Source organism: Euprymna scolopes, chromosome 6 (assembly GCF_053919585.1).
Source record: "Euprymna scolopes isolate OS-2025 chromosome 6, ASM5391958v1, whole genome shotgun sequence".
Taxonomy (NCBI): domain Eukaryota; kingdom Metazoa; phylum Mollusca; class Cephalopoda; order Sepiida; family Sepiolidae; genus Euprymna; species Euprymna scolopes.
The window spans coordinates 117,431,659-117,450,182 of record NC_136487.1 but is presented as its reverse complement, the minus strand read 5'-3'; the positions used below and the strand labels follow the sequence as shown (position 1 = coordinate 117,450,182).

Here is an 18,524-nt window from a genome sequence, read left to right as displayed (position 1 = left end):
ATCATCTGCTTTTTGAAATTTAATTCTTTTATTTCTAAAGTCATCTTCTTACTTTGTTTATAGGCAGGGTTCTTGGCAGCTTTACCGTACCTTGTTATGGGTATTATTGTGATCGCAGCAGGTCAACTGGCAGATTTTCTCAGAAAATATACGGACCTCTCAACAACTCTGATCAGAAAAATGTTCACCAGTTCAGGTCAGTTACATTTACAAAAAAATTTTATTAAAAAAATTATGCATTTTAAGGAAAATAACATTTTTTTTGTCTTTATTCACCTCAAACAAGGCAATATTGACAGTTGGAGGTAAGGCGCTACTATTTGGGGTAATCATCGGCGGTCACTCGTTTCCGAGTAAGACTGTCCTCCGTTGTGGCTTCTGTGGGTCCTCAGGTGAGCATAGAGCCCAATCCTAGACCCAATTTTTCTTGTGCAATTTGGGCAGATAAAGGTAGTGGTGGTGGGGTGGAGTTGGGTGTGTCTGGTTGATAATCTGTCCTTTCTGTGCTTGCGTTTATCCTCAGCAGCTTGATTTAGGTCACTACTATAAAGCGCAGCACCTTCGTGGACAGCGCTCCTCCATGCCAACCTGCTCCCAGCCACGTCCTCCCATGTCTCAAGGTCCATGTGAAACCGCTTTAGATTTGCTTTGATGTTGTCCTTATACCTCATCTTTTGGCCACCCTCGGCACGCCTTCCCTCAACAAGCTGAGAGTAGAAAATCTGTTTTGGGAGGCGGAGATCCGGCATTCGGACAACATGACCAGTCCATCTGAGCTGGCGTTGAGCAACAGTAGCGGTGATAGTGGGAATGTCAGCCTCACTCAGGACTCTCTTCCTTAGCCTTGAGAAAGCCCCACTGGCACAGCTGAGACGGTGTTGTATTTCATCATCTATATTGGCTTTTGATGATAGGATGCTGCCTAGGTATGGGAAGTGGTCCACATTTTCCAGTCTAGCGTTGTCAATGGAGATGTTTGGGGGTGAGACTGGAGTACTGTTTGGTGGTGATTGATGGAGGATTTGGGTTTTTTTTATATTAATTGTTAGTCCTAGCTGTTTGTACGCCCTTGTGAAGGCAACCAGTGTACACTGTAGGTCCTCTTCTGAGAGGGCTACAAGGGCGTTATCGTCTGCATACTGTAGCTCCATAATGGATATGGTGTTCGTTCGACTTTTGGCCCTAAATTTGTTGATGTTAAAAAGTTGCCCGTCAGTTCTGTACATAATCCGAACTCCATGGGGAAGATGCTTTTCCGTGAGATGGAGGATGAAGATGGAGAACAAGGTTGCCCCAACCCTCATTGTGTCATTTAGGGTAATATCTACAGGGGCACAATGTAGGGAGTTGAGAAGTGAAATGTCTGTTTGCATTACATTTAAATTTCGACATGTTAGTACAGTCAGGGAACCAGATAACAGGGGTGGGGGACATTCGAAAATCTAGCAGTTCAAAAAAAGAAACTATTAAAGTTGAAGGCTTTCTAGCATTTAGGGAAACTATTCTAAAGAAAAAAAAGCTTTCTAGCATTTAGGGGCCGCTGCTGTAAAGAAATAGGATTTTGCTGCTTGTTGGGGAGTATTTACGGCAAGGGGGAACAAGTGCTACGGTTGTCAAGGCATATTCTATTAAAATACTTGTCAAACAGACACAGAAATGCAATACTATGGCGATGGGACTGGAGCTAGAGCTTGGTTGATAGTGTGTTTAGGTTTAGACTAGGGACTCTTTTTGGACCTAGGGGAACAAGAAAGGAGTAGCTTATCCGGAAATCAACACGTTGTATGCTCGGTCGCAAAGGAGACGAAGAATAGGAAAGAACTTCAACTCGTTTTCTTCCTTTGTAACAACAACATTTATTTCTGCATTGTTATGACTGTGATGCCACACACGTGATCGTGTTCTCGAACGTCATTCACGCCTCTCATATGATCTCCACATTCTCCACGTCGCCAACGTGATCGTCCTATTCTTTTTTATAGTCGTTTTTCTTTACTGATGACGCCATTTCACATACATTTGCATATGCGCATCCACGCTATGTTACATATAGAGTAGAAAGTAGACCTTAGTAAAGGTCCGTGTATTTATTTACTATTTTCAGCAGTTTTGTTTCTCTTAGTTTCTTTATTTTGTCTTTTAGTCCTCATGAGCGATATTTCTGACAAAGAGAGAAGAATTGCTGTTTTCTTGGTTGGCATCTATCCATCAAATAGCTGGTTAGTTTTTAACCTTGAAATAGTATATTTTTTAGCTCCTTGCATCAAGTGGCTTCATGCCTTGTCTGGAGCGATTTCCATAGAAAAAAATATATATGTAACTTTACAGTGCTGTAAAAAAAAAAATAAAGCAACAAAAAATGGCGATATTGGGCAAGATGTTTTTTATTGTTACCCTATTACAGAATCAAAGAAAAGATAAAGATGGATAAACGTTTGCTTCCGTATATCTATTACAACGCTCATGACGGCTGTTAACAAACAAAAAAAAAAAACAGAGAAAAACGAGATATCACTATTGATTGAGCCAACTACCTACAACGTGTCAACAATGCTTCGTTTGTTAACATGATGAACCTGATTTCCAAGTCATTTGTTGGATACAAAGATTTGGTCCACCGTATATAACTCCATACATTAGGAAAAAGCAGATTTAAATTGTCATTTTAATTTAAAGTAAAACATTGTACTTAATCATGGCTTCTGTTCAGTCTCGCAAGACAATGGATACCCACTGTAAGGATAGCAGTGGAGCAAGAGTTACGTAATCACCAACCATACCTCTTCTGAGTTGGCACATTGATTCCAGCAGCAAGGAGAAATCCAGGATGACTGGAAACAGTACCGACATAAGAACAGAGCACACACAGCACCTGTTATTCCCAAATAGTCACTCACTTTAGTAATGATCAGGTTCAACGTTGCTTAACTTCAGTAATCTAACAAGAACTGGGATTTTGCTGCTTGTTGAGTTTGTTAGGGAGTATTTACGGCAAGGGGTCACAAGTGCTACGGTTGTCAGAGCATATTCTATTAAAATACTTGTCAAGCAGACACAGAAATGCAATACTATGGTGATGGGGCTGGATCTAGAGCTTGGTTGATAGTGGGGGACTTATTAGACTAGGGACTCTTTTTTGGACCGAGGGGAACCAACACGTTGTATGCTCAGTCGCAAAGGAGACGAAGAATAGGAAAGAACTTCAACTCGTTTTTTTTTCTCTGTAACAACATTTATTTCACCATTATTACGACCGTGATAGTCATACACTCTATTTCACAAGATAAAAAAAGGAACTTTGTGTGTGTGAGTTCGATCCTTATGGATTCAAAAACGGCTGGGCCGATTTTTACGAAATTTCACACAAAGTTACCGGCAGTGTTCTTAGATAGGTTTTGCGTCTTCAGTATTAGTAATCGATAATCGAAATAATACGATGAAAGAAGGACAAGCGATTTTGACCAAAATTAACATCTTACACAGCCTAACATCACAAGTGCATTTGAGAAATTTTTATTACCACACAATTATATTACCACAAATTATATTACCTGGCATATATTTTATTACCACAAATTATATTACCTGGCATATAAAATCAACCATAGGTTTTTGGTATAACAGGATTGCGTTCGAAATGAATGTTTCTATTTAGAGCTCAACTGAAACATGATACTTGATTTTGCAAACCGTTATATATAAAAATAATTTTATAACACCAACAGTAAAATCTACAGTTCAATGTAGACTACAATATATTGTGAACACTGCAAGAGGTATGTGAAGCTTCCTCCAGATGCATCGCGATAAGTTCCACAATTAGAACAGGCAATCAATTGATTTGATTGAAAACAAGGCCGATAGCCATTAGTCGCGTGCTCTCATGTAATGAATTCATGTTGTAGGATTGACATGAAATTCTTAAAGATAAACTAAAATGACCGAAAAATGGGCTGAAGTTACTTAAATAAATAAAAAGTAAATGACTTAGAATGACTTTAATGAACTTAAGGATGAATTGAATGACCTTAAGAATGACTTGAATGCTTAAAAAATAACTGGAATCCTTCAAAAACAACTTGAATGATCTGGAGAATAACTTGAATGGCTTTGAGACTGACTGGTTGTAAAGTGGGTGATCATTTTACATTAAATTAATACAAAAAAGTGATCCCCCACTTTATATCACAAAAATTATTTTATTTAGGGAATTTGAAACGTTATTTTTTTATTCAGGGTCCCCAAAGATCGTGGTATAATAAACATAAAAAGAAATAAAAAGTAGATGTGTTATGGACCGACCAACCGACTGATTGAGTGACTTTTAGAGTTGCTTGCACACAACTAATATAAATTCTGTGGTATGCATTAAAAAAAAAACTATTCTCCGTCGGTCGGTCGGTCCGTCCGTAACACATTTACTTATTAGTTACAAATAAATGCAGTATCGGTTAAGAACAGATACTACACTTTGATCTTAGCCATGTGGCCAAGGAAAAGTTACATTTAAGTTTCAGAAAAGTCTAATGGATAGGTAAAAATTTATGGGGCAAAATGTGTCATTATTTTCAATTTTGGTACATTTTTGACCCCTTATGAGCCCCTTGGAATGCTGAATACCAGTGACAATGGACAAACTATGCAGTTTTACACCGTAACACATGTATATTTGAATTCAGCACCATGGGAGAGCACTATATAGATATACATATCAAGTTTTTTATTGAGAAATATGAAAAAGGGCATTTTTAGCACTAAAAGTCCCCGGGGGGCGCAAAGCAGAATTTTGCTAGGGTCACCCATACTGAATTTATATTAAGAACAATGCCCTGCACATTTTGGACAAGTTTCAGAAAAATGTAATGGATAGGTCAAAATTTATGGGGCAAAAAGTGTCATTTTTTTCAATAATTGTACATTTTTAACCCCTTATGAGCCATTTGGAATGCTGAATACCAGTGACTATGGACAAACAGTGCAGTTTCACACCATAACACATGTATATTTACATTCAGTAACATGGGAAACCACTATATAGACATATCAAGTTTTTGTTGAGAATTATGAGAAATGCGCCAGAAGAAAGGGCTTTTCAGCATAAAAAATCCCCGGGGGACGCAAACCAGACATTTGCCAGGGTCACCCATACTAAATTTGACCGTTTGAATGTCTGTGGGGTAAGACACGAACATGGTGATGTCATCGGTAAACATAGAAACCCTGGCTCGTGTGCCTCCAGGGAGAGCTATCCCGCGCAGGAGTGGTGTAGTCGCATCGTCCCTTAACTTGCGAAGGAGGGGTTCCAATGCCAGGACATGCAAGAGAGGCGACAGTGGACAACCCTGTCACACCGACCGGGAGACGGTGAAACACTCCGACAGCTTACCGTTGATCTGCACCGCTACCGTCGGCCTGTCATACAGTACAGAAATCCACTTGCGGAACTCCGGATTAAATCCAGCGGTCTCCAGCACAGATCCCAGGAACCGATAGTCCACCCTATCAAAAGCCTTGGACTGATCCAAACTGATCAGCACAGCCTTGGCGTCGTCTTCTGTCCCCTCTACGATCATGCGTATCAGATGCGTATCAATGTAAATTGTTCAGCGAAGGATGCTCTGTGTCCACCACCTGCTGGCCCGGGATTGCATTTTTTGCGGCATCTATCATGGCCCGGAGAGCCTCCGTCCTAGAATCCTTGTTTACTCTAACAAATGTGGTCAACAAGGGAGCGTCTTTGAACTTGGTGGGATCGATGATATTGTCCCCAATCTCTTAAGTAAAGTTCCTTAATTGTTTGTAACGGACCTTCTGCTGGCCTTTCAGCTCTGGTGTTGCCTGCAGAGGGCCCATCTCACATATCCTTCCTCCTGGAAGGAAGGGAAATCTTTTAGTCCGCTCCATGCGGACTGGTGGGGTGGTTTTTTCCTTGTCTGGAGGAGGTGTGGAGGGGAATTAGGGGAGGGGCTGTCGGGTGTTGGGGTGCTTAGTGTTGGGGGTGTTGATTTTTTGTTGGTCAACCTTTCTGGGGATAGGTTGCATGCTAGAATTCTAGAGAGTTTGGGGATGGAGGGTCGTTTGCTCTGGCTGTTTGGGGGTTGAGGTTGTGGGGAGATCAGCCTCGGCATTTGAAACTTTGTCTTTTGGGGTGGGGGTGTTTTCCTTCGTCTTCCTACTCTTCCTCCTCTTTGTCTTCTTTCTCTCTTTTGTCTCTGCTGCATTTGCTGTTTCTACCACTGCTGATGCTGTGGTCTCCTCTTCTTCCGATGCAATCTCTTCCTTTGAGTCTTGAAGTTTCCTCTTGTTCGAGGAAGAGGGCGCAGGATGTCCATGGGTGTGTGGTCTGGTTCATCAATGGTCACTGTTTGTTAGGGCACACTTAGGGGACATCTGCCCCTCCTAATAACCGTCGACCATCCAGCCTCTGCTGCTTGACCTGGTTTGGCTGTGGCGGAAATTGTTGGTTGGGCTGCAGCTGGGGTTTGAGCTGGCTTTATGGTCGGGGCCAACCCTTGTGGTTTCAGAGGGACTGTAGCCAGGAGTCTTTTGGGGCAGTCCTTGGCCATGTGACCTCGTTTTTGGCAGTGCCAGCAGTGGGGCTTCCTGCCCTCCACTATGAGGGTCATGGTCTAATCCTCGAATTTCAACATGGCTGGGATTTTTTCAAATTCAGCCTTGTCCACGACCATTCTGACCTTGTGTTTTCCGGTCATGACGTTTTGTTGGCCGCGGACTGGTGTTATGGTTTCCATATCTCCGTACTGATTTAGGATCACCCCGACTTGCTGGGCGCCCATGTAGACTGGAACATTCAGCACGGAGACATTGGCGTTCCTCTTGCTTAAGTACTCTGGTTGGAGTCTTATTCTTTTACCCTGGTGGTCGGTGCTCATGAGCCTTACTGCGTCTTCCGGACTGGGTAGCAGCATGTCCCACATGGCGTAGCTTCTCCTGCAGATATAGCTAGCTGGAATATTTAGCTCCAGGAGGAGTGTCACCATGCTGTCCCTGTCGACCCCTGTCAAACTTCAGGTCCTGAGGTCTGACATAATCAGCAAGAGAACTCTTTTCTTTTCTTGCCCACCATGTACTCCTTGTACGTGGAGTTAAAGAGTTCTCTATATCCCTCCGGAGTCAGGTTTTCCAACTGCGTCTTCACGCCCCATGCTGTTGCCGGCTCTTGTGATGGGTTGGACGACCCTGGACATGGATCTGCTGGCACCACTTTTGGTTGTTGCTGCGGCTTGGTATTGGCCTTATTGGGGGTCAGAGCTGGCCAGTCAGCGTTGGATGTTGCTTCCTGGCTTTGTCTGACTCCCTGGTTACCTCTCATCTTCTTTTTCGTCGGTGACATTGTTGCCGAGTCACCTATGGGGGAGTTCTCTGTGTTAGATTTCTCCATGGCCGTTGATTTCCCTGGAGTTGGAGTTCCCCTGGCTGGTGCTGGAGATTCGCTCCTTCTGGATTGTTGGTCCTTCTTGGGCGAAAATATGAGAGTGTGAAACATTTGTTGATCATCATTCAATCCTGAGCAATGTCGAGTCATCTTGCTTGTTTTGATATATATAGAAACTGAGTTGAATGCTGGGACATATAAATAAAATTGAAGAAACCTAGTGATTAAAATTTCACAAATTTTTTTTTTTTTTTTTTTTTGAGACAACATCTCTTTTTTTTATAAAGTTGGGCCAAGATCAAATTTCTGATGCTATACTTCAATTTTTTGTGGAGGAGAAATCCTCACGACTGAGACAATTTTAATTTGTTCCTTCCCCACATTAAAAACCGACCTTGGTGTCTAACTCTGCCCTGGTGGGGAAGCAAGTAACTAAGAACAATTAACTTTTGTGAAATATTTTGGAGCTATGTTACTTAACGTTTACCTACTTGTATATTCGATGTAGACAAATGAAAAAAGTGTTAGGATCTTTTGTTTATTGTTGTTTCATTATCCTTAGGTCTAATAGAGGATGTTTAATAATTATACTGACTATATAGATGAAAGTTATACAATATTTTCGATTATTTTTTTATGTACAACGAACTTGAAGCACCCTTGAACCTATTAAGAACTGCACTGTGTGCAAAACAGGAGACTTTGTTAGTTTGTTCACATTGAAAGAATTGCTTTCTTTGTTTGAGAATGGGTTAGTTTATTGCTAATTGCCTGAGGCGCTCCTCAAGAAATGCTGATGGGGCAACCCAGGCCCTAATTCTCAGTAACTCATTACATCTCAAGTGCAATATGCCTTGTTTGAAGTAAATATAATTAATGTAAGATTTAATAATATTAGGAGAAAAAAAGTCTCTTACTTTTGTCATTACTAACCAGCATAGTGTTACTACTCTCGATTAACAAAAGAGTCTATCAGGCACTATGTGTGTGCAGTGTGATGATGAATGGAAGCAAAATCTGATCAGTCAGGGTTGGGGACATGCGTTGCATGGAGAAAAATGATATGGGAATGATACAATAGATGTGGAATATGAGTCTTAAAGACAGGCTTAGTTCTGATGAGCCAAAAGAAAGATTAAATCTGGACGGTAATTGATGCCTGCAGAAGAGTAGACTACAATTGTACAAAGGACGTTCTATAATCCCTAGGGATTCGGAAACGGCTGGCACAATTTGTTTTTTATTTCACACGAATGTACTTGATATGTCTGGAAGTGTTGTTATGTACGTTTTGTATCGGAATGTCTCTGATAAGTATAAAAATTGATAATCAAAAAAATTGATAATCAAAAAAATTGATAAGTATAAAAATTGATAATCAAAAAAATTGATAATCAAAAAAATTGATAAGTATAAAAATTGATAATCAAAAAAATTGATAATCAAAAAAATTGAGAAATTTTGTCGCTGCACAAGCGAAAAGACCCAACTTATAAAATCAACTGTACATTCTTTTATAAGACGGGGCGTGTTCGAAATGAATGTTTCTTGTTAGAGCACAATTGAGCCTCCAGAGCACTACTTGACTTTTGTATGTTTAACTTTAATTCAAGTTATTATGTAAAAATAGTTTCATAAAATCTACAGTTGGTTCTTTGATAAGACAAAGTCGCATTCAAAATGAATATTTGTGTTTAAAGCACAATTAAACCACTTCAGTGGAGCAATGAAATTTGCTACAGTTATTAGTCTACATAGGACTCATCAAGAGTTACACATTTATCCCATCGTTTAATGCAGCCCTGTGCACTGTTTTTGTAGAATACCCCAGATAGGTCTTCCAATCATGATGTAATTTTTTAAATGAAGACCGCATCACCTGGAAAATCAGAAGAGTGGGGAGGATTGGGAAAGATTTCATAACCACACACTCATACTTCTAATCTGGCGATAAGCACATTGTGAACCCGAACGTTGTAGAGCAGGCAATCAGTCGATTTGATTAAAAAATGGTCGATTTCACTGATTGTGATGACAATAAAAGTATGGGAGGGTGGAAAATTTATTGATCATCATTCAATCTCGGATAATGTCGGGTTTCCCTGATAGTATATATATATATATATATATATATATATATATATAATTATTTTTTTTACTATAATAATTAAATACCTACAGACACTAGTGTTTCATCCTTTCGGGATTCTTCAGTGCAGGGTGTCACGATTACTACCAGTCGAACGATTCGAACCCCGCGACACGAGACATCTCTGGCTCGATTAGCGGAGACCGTATCCATTCGGCTACTATTAACCGTGTGAAATAGCGTTGAATTTTAAACATTTTAATTTAAATGTTCATTACGTCAGACAGACAGTGATCAAATCGTTATACGATGATCTACGCATATGAGCTAAATTGACCGACTTTTTAATTCAACAGAAAGTGCTCAACGATAAGAGACGAATTTCTTAAAGGGGCTGTCATAATTATTTTTTTTACTATAATAATTAAATACCTACAGACACTAGTGTTTCATCCTTTCGGGATTCTTCAGTGCAGGGTGTCACGATTACTACCAGTCGAACGATTCGAACCCCGCGACATGAGACATATATATATACATATATCTATATATATATGTATATATATATATATATAAAGTTTTTATTTTGTTTAAAAAAAAAAGAGTAAGCGTCTTTAATATATGTCGGTCGGACTGTATTTACATTTGACTCATCGTGATAGTCTTATAGCAAAACTTTTTTGTAAAAATAAGAACAAGATGTAAATCCGTGCCATTTCAAAAATTTTTTTTTAAAATCGTGCCCATCACCATCATCGTCGTCCTAATCATTGAGTATTTAAGACTTTTGGAATGTTCCTTCATGTGTATTATGTGTACGTATGTGTACGTATGTATATGCATGTGTATGTATATACGTATTTGTGTGCTACTATGTGTGTATGTTTGCATGTGTGTGCACATGCATATGTATGTTGCATACATCTGTATGTATGCATGTGTTCATTTCCATGTGTGTGTGGGATGGAAATGGCTCCCGTGGGGCGTGATGAGGGCAGCCCCTCTGGGAGATGCGGATTTCTGATTTAAAAAAAAAAAACATAGCAGGAGACCAGTACCCGCATTAAGCTGGTCTGCAGTTTGACTTGTTGCTGGCTATCTTGCTCTTGCTTGTTGCTGGATGTCAACATTTTGAACCGAGAGAGAGATTTAGCTGTCATACAAATCTAAAACTCTGTAACATCATCTTTGTATAGATACTCCCTCAGGCATTTGTCTATTAAAAAAAAGAAGTCCTGTGACGATAAAAAAGCTGTGACGTGTGTACGCCTGAAATGCTGGATGCATGTAACAATTAATCTGCCATCATTATATGTATCTATGTATGTATATGTGTATGTATATTTATATATGTATGTGTGTGTATATTTATATATGTGCATGTGTGTTTATATGTATTTATATCTATGTGTATATGTATGTATATGTGTCTGTGTGTATATATGTTTGTATGCATGTATGTGTGTATATGCATATATGCGTATGTGTAATGTGTGTATGTATGTGTATGTGTATATGTATGTGTGTATGTGTATGAATGCATACATATGTATGTGTATGTATATGTAGGTAAGTGTATCTTTTTCAAAGACAGTCACTCTGACATTGTCATCAAGTACAGATGTGACGGGGAATTGTTTAACATCAGGCGAATGCAGGCAGTCACGAAAGTAGGGAAACCATCATCAGAGACCTTCTCTTTGCCGATGACTGTGCCCTTAATGCCCCAAATGAGATAGAGATGCAACATCAAATGGACGGATTTTCCACCAGTTGTGACAACTTTGGTCTCACCATCAGTACAAAGAAGACAGAAGTTATGTACCAACCCGCCTCAGGAGATGCATACCATGAACCCGGCATCACTGTCAAAGGGCAGAAGATCCATGCTGTGAAGCAATTCACCTACCTTAGCAGCACCCTCTCCTGCACCGCCAACATTGACATTGAGGTTAACCATAGGATCTCCACAGCGAGCAGTGCATTTGGAAGACTTAGAGACAATGTGTGGAAGAGGAGAGGCATTACACTCGCTACCAAACTGAAAGTATACCGAGCGGTCGTCCTGACAACCCTACTCTACGGTTGTGAAACTTGGACGCCATATAAAAGACATGAAAAACAGTTGAATGGCTTCCACCTCAGATGCCTCCGTAATCTTCTCAACATCCGCTGGCAAGACAGAATTCCTGACACAGAAGTCTTGAAGCGCGCGGGGCTCCATACCATCACCACCATAATCCGCAAAACCCAGCTCCGGTGGGCAGGCCATGTCTATCGCATGCACGACAGCCGAATCCCCAAACAACTTTTCTATGGGGAACTCAGCCAGGGAAAGCGGAATGCAGGGGGCCAAAAGAAACGATATAAAGACTGTCTTAGAACGTCCCTAAAAGACTTTGACATCAGCCCCCAGTCTTGGGAGAGTCTCGCTGCTAAACGTTCGGCCTGGCGTTGCGTCATCAGCCTAAGAGCCGACAGGGCAGAGAATCAACGCATGACACACGACCAGCAGAAGCGCAAGAGGAGGAAGGAGAGAGCTGCCGGTTCACAGCCTGCCGATACCGCCTTCACGTGTGGAAGAGTCTGCCGAGCACGGATTGGCCTCATCGGCCATCTCAGGACCCACAAACCCCTGACGCCGAACTGATTGATACCTTGGTCATCGTCGACTTCGACGGACGAGCAAGAAGAAGAAGAAGAAGAAGAAGAAGAAGAAGGTAAGTGTATGTATATATATATGTGCATATGTGTACGTATATGTATGTGTATGTGTAAGTATATGTGTGTATGTATTTGTATATGTGTGTATATGTGTGTATATGTGTATGCATGCATGTAGGTATGTATATGTATGTTTGTGTATTATGCATTGTGTATGTATATGGGTATATATGAGCGTATGCTTACAGACATGTATGTATGTATGTATGCATGTATATATTTATATGTATGTATACCAATGGCCGTCTTGTGTATGTTTGCATGTGTGTGTATGTATATGTATGTGTGTGTAATGTGTATTGTGTATGTATGCATGTATATATGTGTGTGATATGTGTACATATGCATGTGTGCGTGCGTGTATATATATGTATGTATAACAATGACCGTCTATAGTGTCATGTCTGCTTGAGCATGTGAATTCGCCGGCAGGACTATATGTCATTTTCCTTTACAGGCTCATGTAATTTACCTTTTCGGGCTCATGAACTTTCAGTGTCTGAGGGAGTGGCACTCGTCTGACAAGTCGTTGCAATCATCATATATATATATATATATATATATATATATATATATATATATATATATATTGGTTTTAACACTTCCCTGATATATATATATATATATATATATATATATATATATTACAAAACTAAATTTTATGGCAAAAAAGCTACGCAGAAACGTTTATGTTTCATTAATGAGGGAAATCATCAGGCTAATCAAGCTCCACTTACACATGGAGCAACGTTGAAATAGATATTGTAAATGTATATGTAATATATTATAGTATACACCCTCCGTTAAAAACGATGAAATAGATTATACTTTGACAATGTTTTCGCTAATATTAATATCAAATATTTTATTATTTGAAAACAAATTTTTTCACTTTATAACGTTTTCTTTTTCTCCTCTTTTTCTTATAACTCCACCTATTGAGACATTTCTTAATACTGACGCTTCACCACTTACCAAGGCCTAAAAGTGATTCGAGGATCGGATTTATTGAGATTTTCAAACAGATGATGGGAAAATACTATGAAAGAATTGAGAACTGTGATCAATTCACGGGACGACATGGCATATTTGTTGATATTTGACTTGAAAGCAACTACGTCGTAGTCTGTAGGGAAACATTCCTGTGGCAACGTGTTCCACAGATCGGAAGTCTTTTTAATAGAAACCATGTCCGAGGCAGTTCTGTTTGATTTTAGGAAAAAAGTCTAAAAGTGTGTGTGTGTCAGTACAGCATAGTTTTTTGAAAAAAAAAATGTGTGTATTAATTGTTTATTTTCTTGGCAGCTTTTTTTATCCAGGCAATTTTCATGGTGGCGGCAGGTTATTTGATGACCAAGGAGGCGGGAATCACTTGCGTTACGATCGGCGTTGGTATTGGGGGCTTTGCCTGGGCTGGATTTAGTGTGAACCATTTGGATATTGCACCACAGGTAAGTTCTTTCTCATAAATCAATCGAGGTTCCTACGACAAGGTTTAGTTTAAATTATTCAACTCCGTAAATCATTATAGTCGGCACTGTAAGTCAGTTTGATATCAAATGCAAATTAATGCCCACTTCGAAGGTATTAAATTCATGAGCATTTCGCGTCTTTTAAGCATTATTCATCATGTGGAGTAGTTGACACAAAACATTGCATGAAACTAGTACTTAATATATTTACAGATGTAAGACCCCAACAGTTTTTAAGTTTTAGGTTGTTTATATCTTAAAATATTTACTCAAGGTGTTTGGTTTGGTTGTTTTGCTTTATGCCATATCCATCCTTTTTAGGTTATTTAATACTAAATCAGGTAATTTAACAAAAAAAAATATTTCTATATTCAAGCTTTTTATATCGTCAAATATTTATACATAGTGCTTGGTTTGATTGTTTTGTAAAGGAAAATTGTTTGTTTTTTTGTTTTACAGAACATGATTGAGTTTTGCAAAGCGAAAGGAAAATACAATAACCTTCATATTTGATGAATTTTAGGTTAGGAAGCCGGTATCTTGTGTGTGTGTGTGTGTGTGTGTGTGTGTGTGTGTGTGTGTGTGTGTGTGTGTGTGTGTGTGTGTGCGCGTGCGCGTGTGTGTGCGCGCGTGCGTGTGTGTGTGCGTGCGTGTGTGTGTGTTTGTGTGCGTGCGTGCGTGTGCATGCGTGCGTGTGCGTGCGTGTGCATGCGTGCGCGTGCATGCGTGTGTTTGTGTGTGTGTGTGTGTGTGTGTGTGTGTGTGTGTGTGTGTGTGTGTGTGTGTGTGTGTGTGTGTGTGTGTGAAACGGCACTAACCCTATTTAGGTTTAACTAGCTTAAGTTTCATGGGAGTATGAAATTCACAAGTCGTCCCCTGTCACATGTATAGCCCCGTTAGGGGAGATGACAATGTTAGGTTCTTGCAATTCTTGCAGGGAGGTGTCAACGTCCTCCTACATACAGCGCCTGAAATTCCCAAATTGGTCCCCGATTTTAGTAATGACCAGGCTAAACATTGCTTAACTGGTGATCTGACAGGAATCAGTGTGTCAACATGATTATGTCTGGTATCTTCAGACAGCCCGATCCGGCAGCACCAAACATACCCATTTAAGACCCAAAAGATTTCCTGTCATATGGACGTAGCATTTTAAGCTTTAACCGTTTTGATATTTGATGAAAAGTGTCAAAACAAAATCGAAAGTTTGAAATCGACATATAAGGTGTCTCAGTATACAAGTATACATATATGTCATACACAAGCTCAAAACTTATAAACGGCGCAAGAAAGACAAGAAAACTGAATTTCCAAAAAAAAAAAGAAGTTAATAATGATTCAACAATTAAAATGAGAGTTTCGATGTACTTAGCTCAGCAAGAATTAGACACAAAGTCATTTTTTTTTAATATAAGAAAATCTACTTAGGATGTATGTAAAAAAAAAAAAAAGAAAAAAAAGTGGATTACAAAATGTCGGGCAAAGAAAATTTCTTATGGTTTTGAATCAAGAATCATCCGTCTGTAATGCCACTTGGAGAACTATACTTCTTGTTATAATATTAAAATTTTACAAGACATCAAAGTATTATGGCCAGTACAAATAAGAAGCAAAGGCAAATTAATACACAGGTTTAAATTTATGAATGTTTCACGTCTCTTAAGCACCATTTATTCTGTAGTTATGTAAGTATGTGCAGTAATTAACAAAAAAACATTACTTATTAAGTTTGCATATTTTTGGTTTCTTTTTGTTTTACGGCATATCAACCCTTTTCGTGTCATTTAATGCCAAATCCAGTCATTTTTGAAAAAAGTTTGTATGGTTCAATTAGTTTAAATCTTCAAATATTTATTTATAGTGTTTGGCTTCGTTATTTTGTAGAGGAAAACTGTTGTATTTTGTTTCTGACTTTGCAGAACATGATTGAGTTTTGTAAAGGCAAAGGAAAAAAAGCAATAACATCAATGTTCGGTGCATTTTAGGTCAGGAAATCAATATCTTCAGACAGCCTGATCTGTTTTAAGATTTAACCATTTTAGTATTTGATAAAAATGTTGAAACGAAAATTAAAATTTCGAATCAATGTATAAGATGTCTTAGTATAAATGTATACACGCTCATGTTCGGCTGCTCAAAATATTTTCTTCAAGTGAAGAGAGCCTCGTTTTGACAGAGAAAAGACAGAGGACGTTTTTCCTGATTGTTGCCAGGAAGCTCTCTGTTGACTTCTTTATAACTCCCAAAGGGTTTGGAAGTTATCCTTCAAGGGTTCAGTTTAAGCCTGATTGGTTCTCATGTGACCAAATCACCTCGCAAGGGTTCCTCCCTACAAGAAGAAAGAAATGGTAATGTCTATGACTACTACAGAGCAATCAACGCGTTAATACCTATTTATTTGCCTTGCAAATGAATAGATATTATAAGTCAGACAAAAGGATGGTTGTAATGTGGGAAAAATCTAGCTCCTCAAAAAAAAGGAGCAAGTTGGATTGGGATAAAAATAGAAATTGCCTCAGTCTAGAAGGATTTCTACTTCATTGATCGAAAAATTGAAAGATCAAATCAACATATAAGATGCTGCAGTATAAATGAACACGACAAGAAAGAAAACTTTAGATTTCCAAAAAAACTGGGATGATAACAACTTAACAAATAAAAGGAGTGTCCTGCTAATCTGGCCTTGCCACAAGGGCAGAGTAAGACACAAGGTCATCACCAAAAAGGTGCACTCTAGATTGGGACGAAAGTAAAAATTGCCTCTGTCTAGTAAAATTTCTCCTTCACTGACTAAGGACAGATAAAATTAGTGTTCATTCAGTATTTCTTGTTATTAAAATTTTACAAACGTGTTCTAAATGTGCATTCCGATGCTGTTGACATACTTGAAGCCGTTGAGTGAAGTTTTCCATTCTCCTGGGACTTTCTTTCGTTGTTGTGAGATGGATCTGTTGAATTCTGGCTACTTTGAGTTCTGCAATTGTCTGTGACTTGTTCTGGTACGCATGATCTTTCAAATAATCCCAAATAAAGAAATCTAGTAGGTTGAAATCCAGAGTACATGGTGACCATTCTAGAATTGGTCAATCTGAAAAGCAACTAACCTTGATCATGAAAGAATTGAGAACTGTGATCAATTCACGGGACGACATGACATATTTGTTGATATTTGACTTGAAAACAACTATGTCGTAGTCTGTAGGGAAACATTCCTGTGGCAACGTGTTCCACAGATTGGAAATCTTTTTGAGAGAAACCATGTCCAAGGCAGTTCTGTTTGATTTTAGGAAAAAAGTCTAAAAAGTGTGCCTATGGTTTAGGAAACGGCTGGGACAAGTTGTTTTTGCAGAAGTTCAAGTTTATGGCGACGTGTTCTGGTACACATGGTCTTTTGAAAAATCCCAATCCCAGCAAAAAATCCCAGCGGGTTTAAATCTGGTGAATGTGATTGCCATTCTGGAACATGGCACCTGTAGACCAAGTGACCTGCAAAGCAATGACTTTTGTGGAAAAACTGGATTCGAACTTGGAACATCCAGGTTATCAATCTGTGTCGTTAACTTGACCACGGTCACCTCTCATGGTGTGATGGTGATTGTGACTATATGGACTCTATATGTGAGGAAACTTCAATTCTCCAAAAAGGGACGCTTTGTGTTGAGATGAAAGACCTTCAGTTTGTAGTGGAATAGGGTCAAAAATGGTTGGTAACGTTCAACGCTGCCAAGACAAAGCTTGTTTCCTTTAATAATTACATGAAACCTTAGCAACCACTAATAGCTATGACTAAAGATGCATTACCTTCATTCAAACTCCTCGGTTTAACGTTCACAGAGAACATGAGTTGGAATAGATACATCAAGATCATTGCCAAGGCTGCTGCAAAAAAGGTGGGCTCTCTCTACTGTGCTAGGAAGTTACTTATGCCTAAAAGTATCCTGTACCTCTACAAAGCCTCCATTCATACATGGGCGCTGCCACAGGATGCTGTCATATTTGGGCTGGTACATCTGCTACTAGTCTCTCGCTTCTGGACAGGGTTCAAAAGAGAGTCGCCAACCTGATAGGTCCTGAACTGTCATTTAGGCTTCAGCCCCTGTCCCATTGACAAAATGTTGCATCCTTCTGCCTGTTTTACAAGTATTTTAATGGAGGACGAACTACAGGCCCTTGTGCCCCTCGACAAACGTACCCCCGACAAACCCGACAGGCAGCGAAGTCCCACTCCTACACAGTAGAGATCCCTAGATGTAAGAAAGGCTTCTATTCTAATAGTTTATTCGCCAGAACTTATAGACTTTGGAATTCTCTTCCGGGTTCCTGCTTTTCCAACTGTACTGACATGCAGAAGTTCAAGTATGTGAACAGACATCTTGCTGCTAAACTCCCTACATAGTACCCCTGCAACTTAGGTCCCTGATAGTAGCCCCATCAAAGTGACAAAGTGCCTTATTTGAGGTGTAAATGTAATAAAAAATACTCCACAATGACATTAGCTGTGCGAAGTGTTGATGTCTCATTCCTCTTCTTGTTGCAAATTGTTATGGTGATCTACCCTATTTGCTGACTATATGAACTTTTAAGCAATGGGTCTGACAAGTTATGACGACGTGTTCTGGTACACATGGTCTTTTGAAAAATCCCAGTCCCAGCGAAAAATCCCAGCGGGTTTAAATCTGGTGAATGTGATTACCATTCTGGAACATGGCACCTGTAGAGCAAGTGACCTGCAAAGCAATAATTCTAGCCACTACATAATGAGATTAACTGTGTGGAAGATTACTCCATCTTGGATGTTAGCCTTCACAATTTAACCTGATAAAGTCTTTCCCGGAATGGAACA

At 39.4% G+C, this 18,524-nt stretch overlaps 1 protein-coding gene and 1 pseudogene across 4 annotated transcripts in view; one reads left to right on the top strand and one right to left on the bottom strand.

The window, feature by feature from the left end:
* The window catches only part of LOC145277907 (sialin-like), a 1,209,741-nt gene that overhangs the window by 1,179,713 nt on the left and 11,504 nt on the right, over positions 1-18,524 (top strand). For 2 of the 4 annotated variants that reach the window (XM_080129960.1, XM_080129961.1), the window contains exons 11-12: positions 64-196; positions 13,515-13,660. In XM_080129960.1, coding sequence (XP_079986086.1) covers positions 64-196; positions 13,515-13,660 — 279 coding nt within the window. Of the gene's footprint in view, positions 1-63; positions 326-1,316; positions 2,505-13,514; positions 13,661-18,524 lie in introns of those variants that run through there. The other 2 variants (XM_080129962.1, XM_080129963.1) reach the window with 1 other exon arrangement.
* On the bottom strand, positions 4,325-4,501 carry LOC145278588 (U2 spliceosomal RNA; annotated as a pseudogene).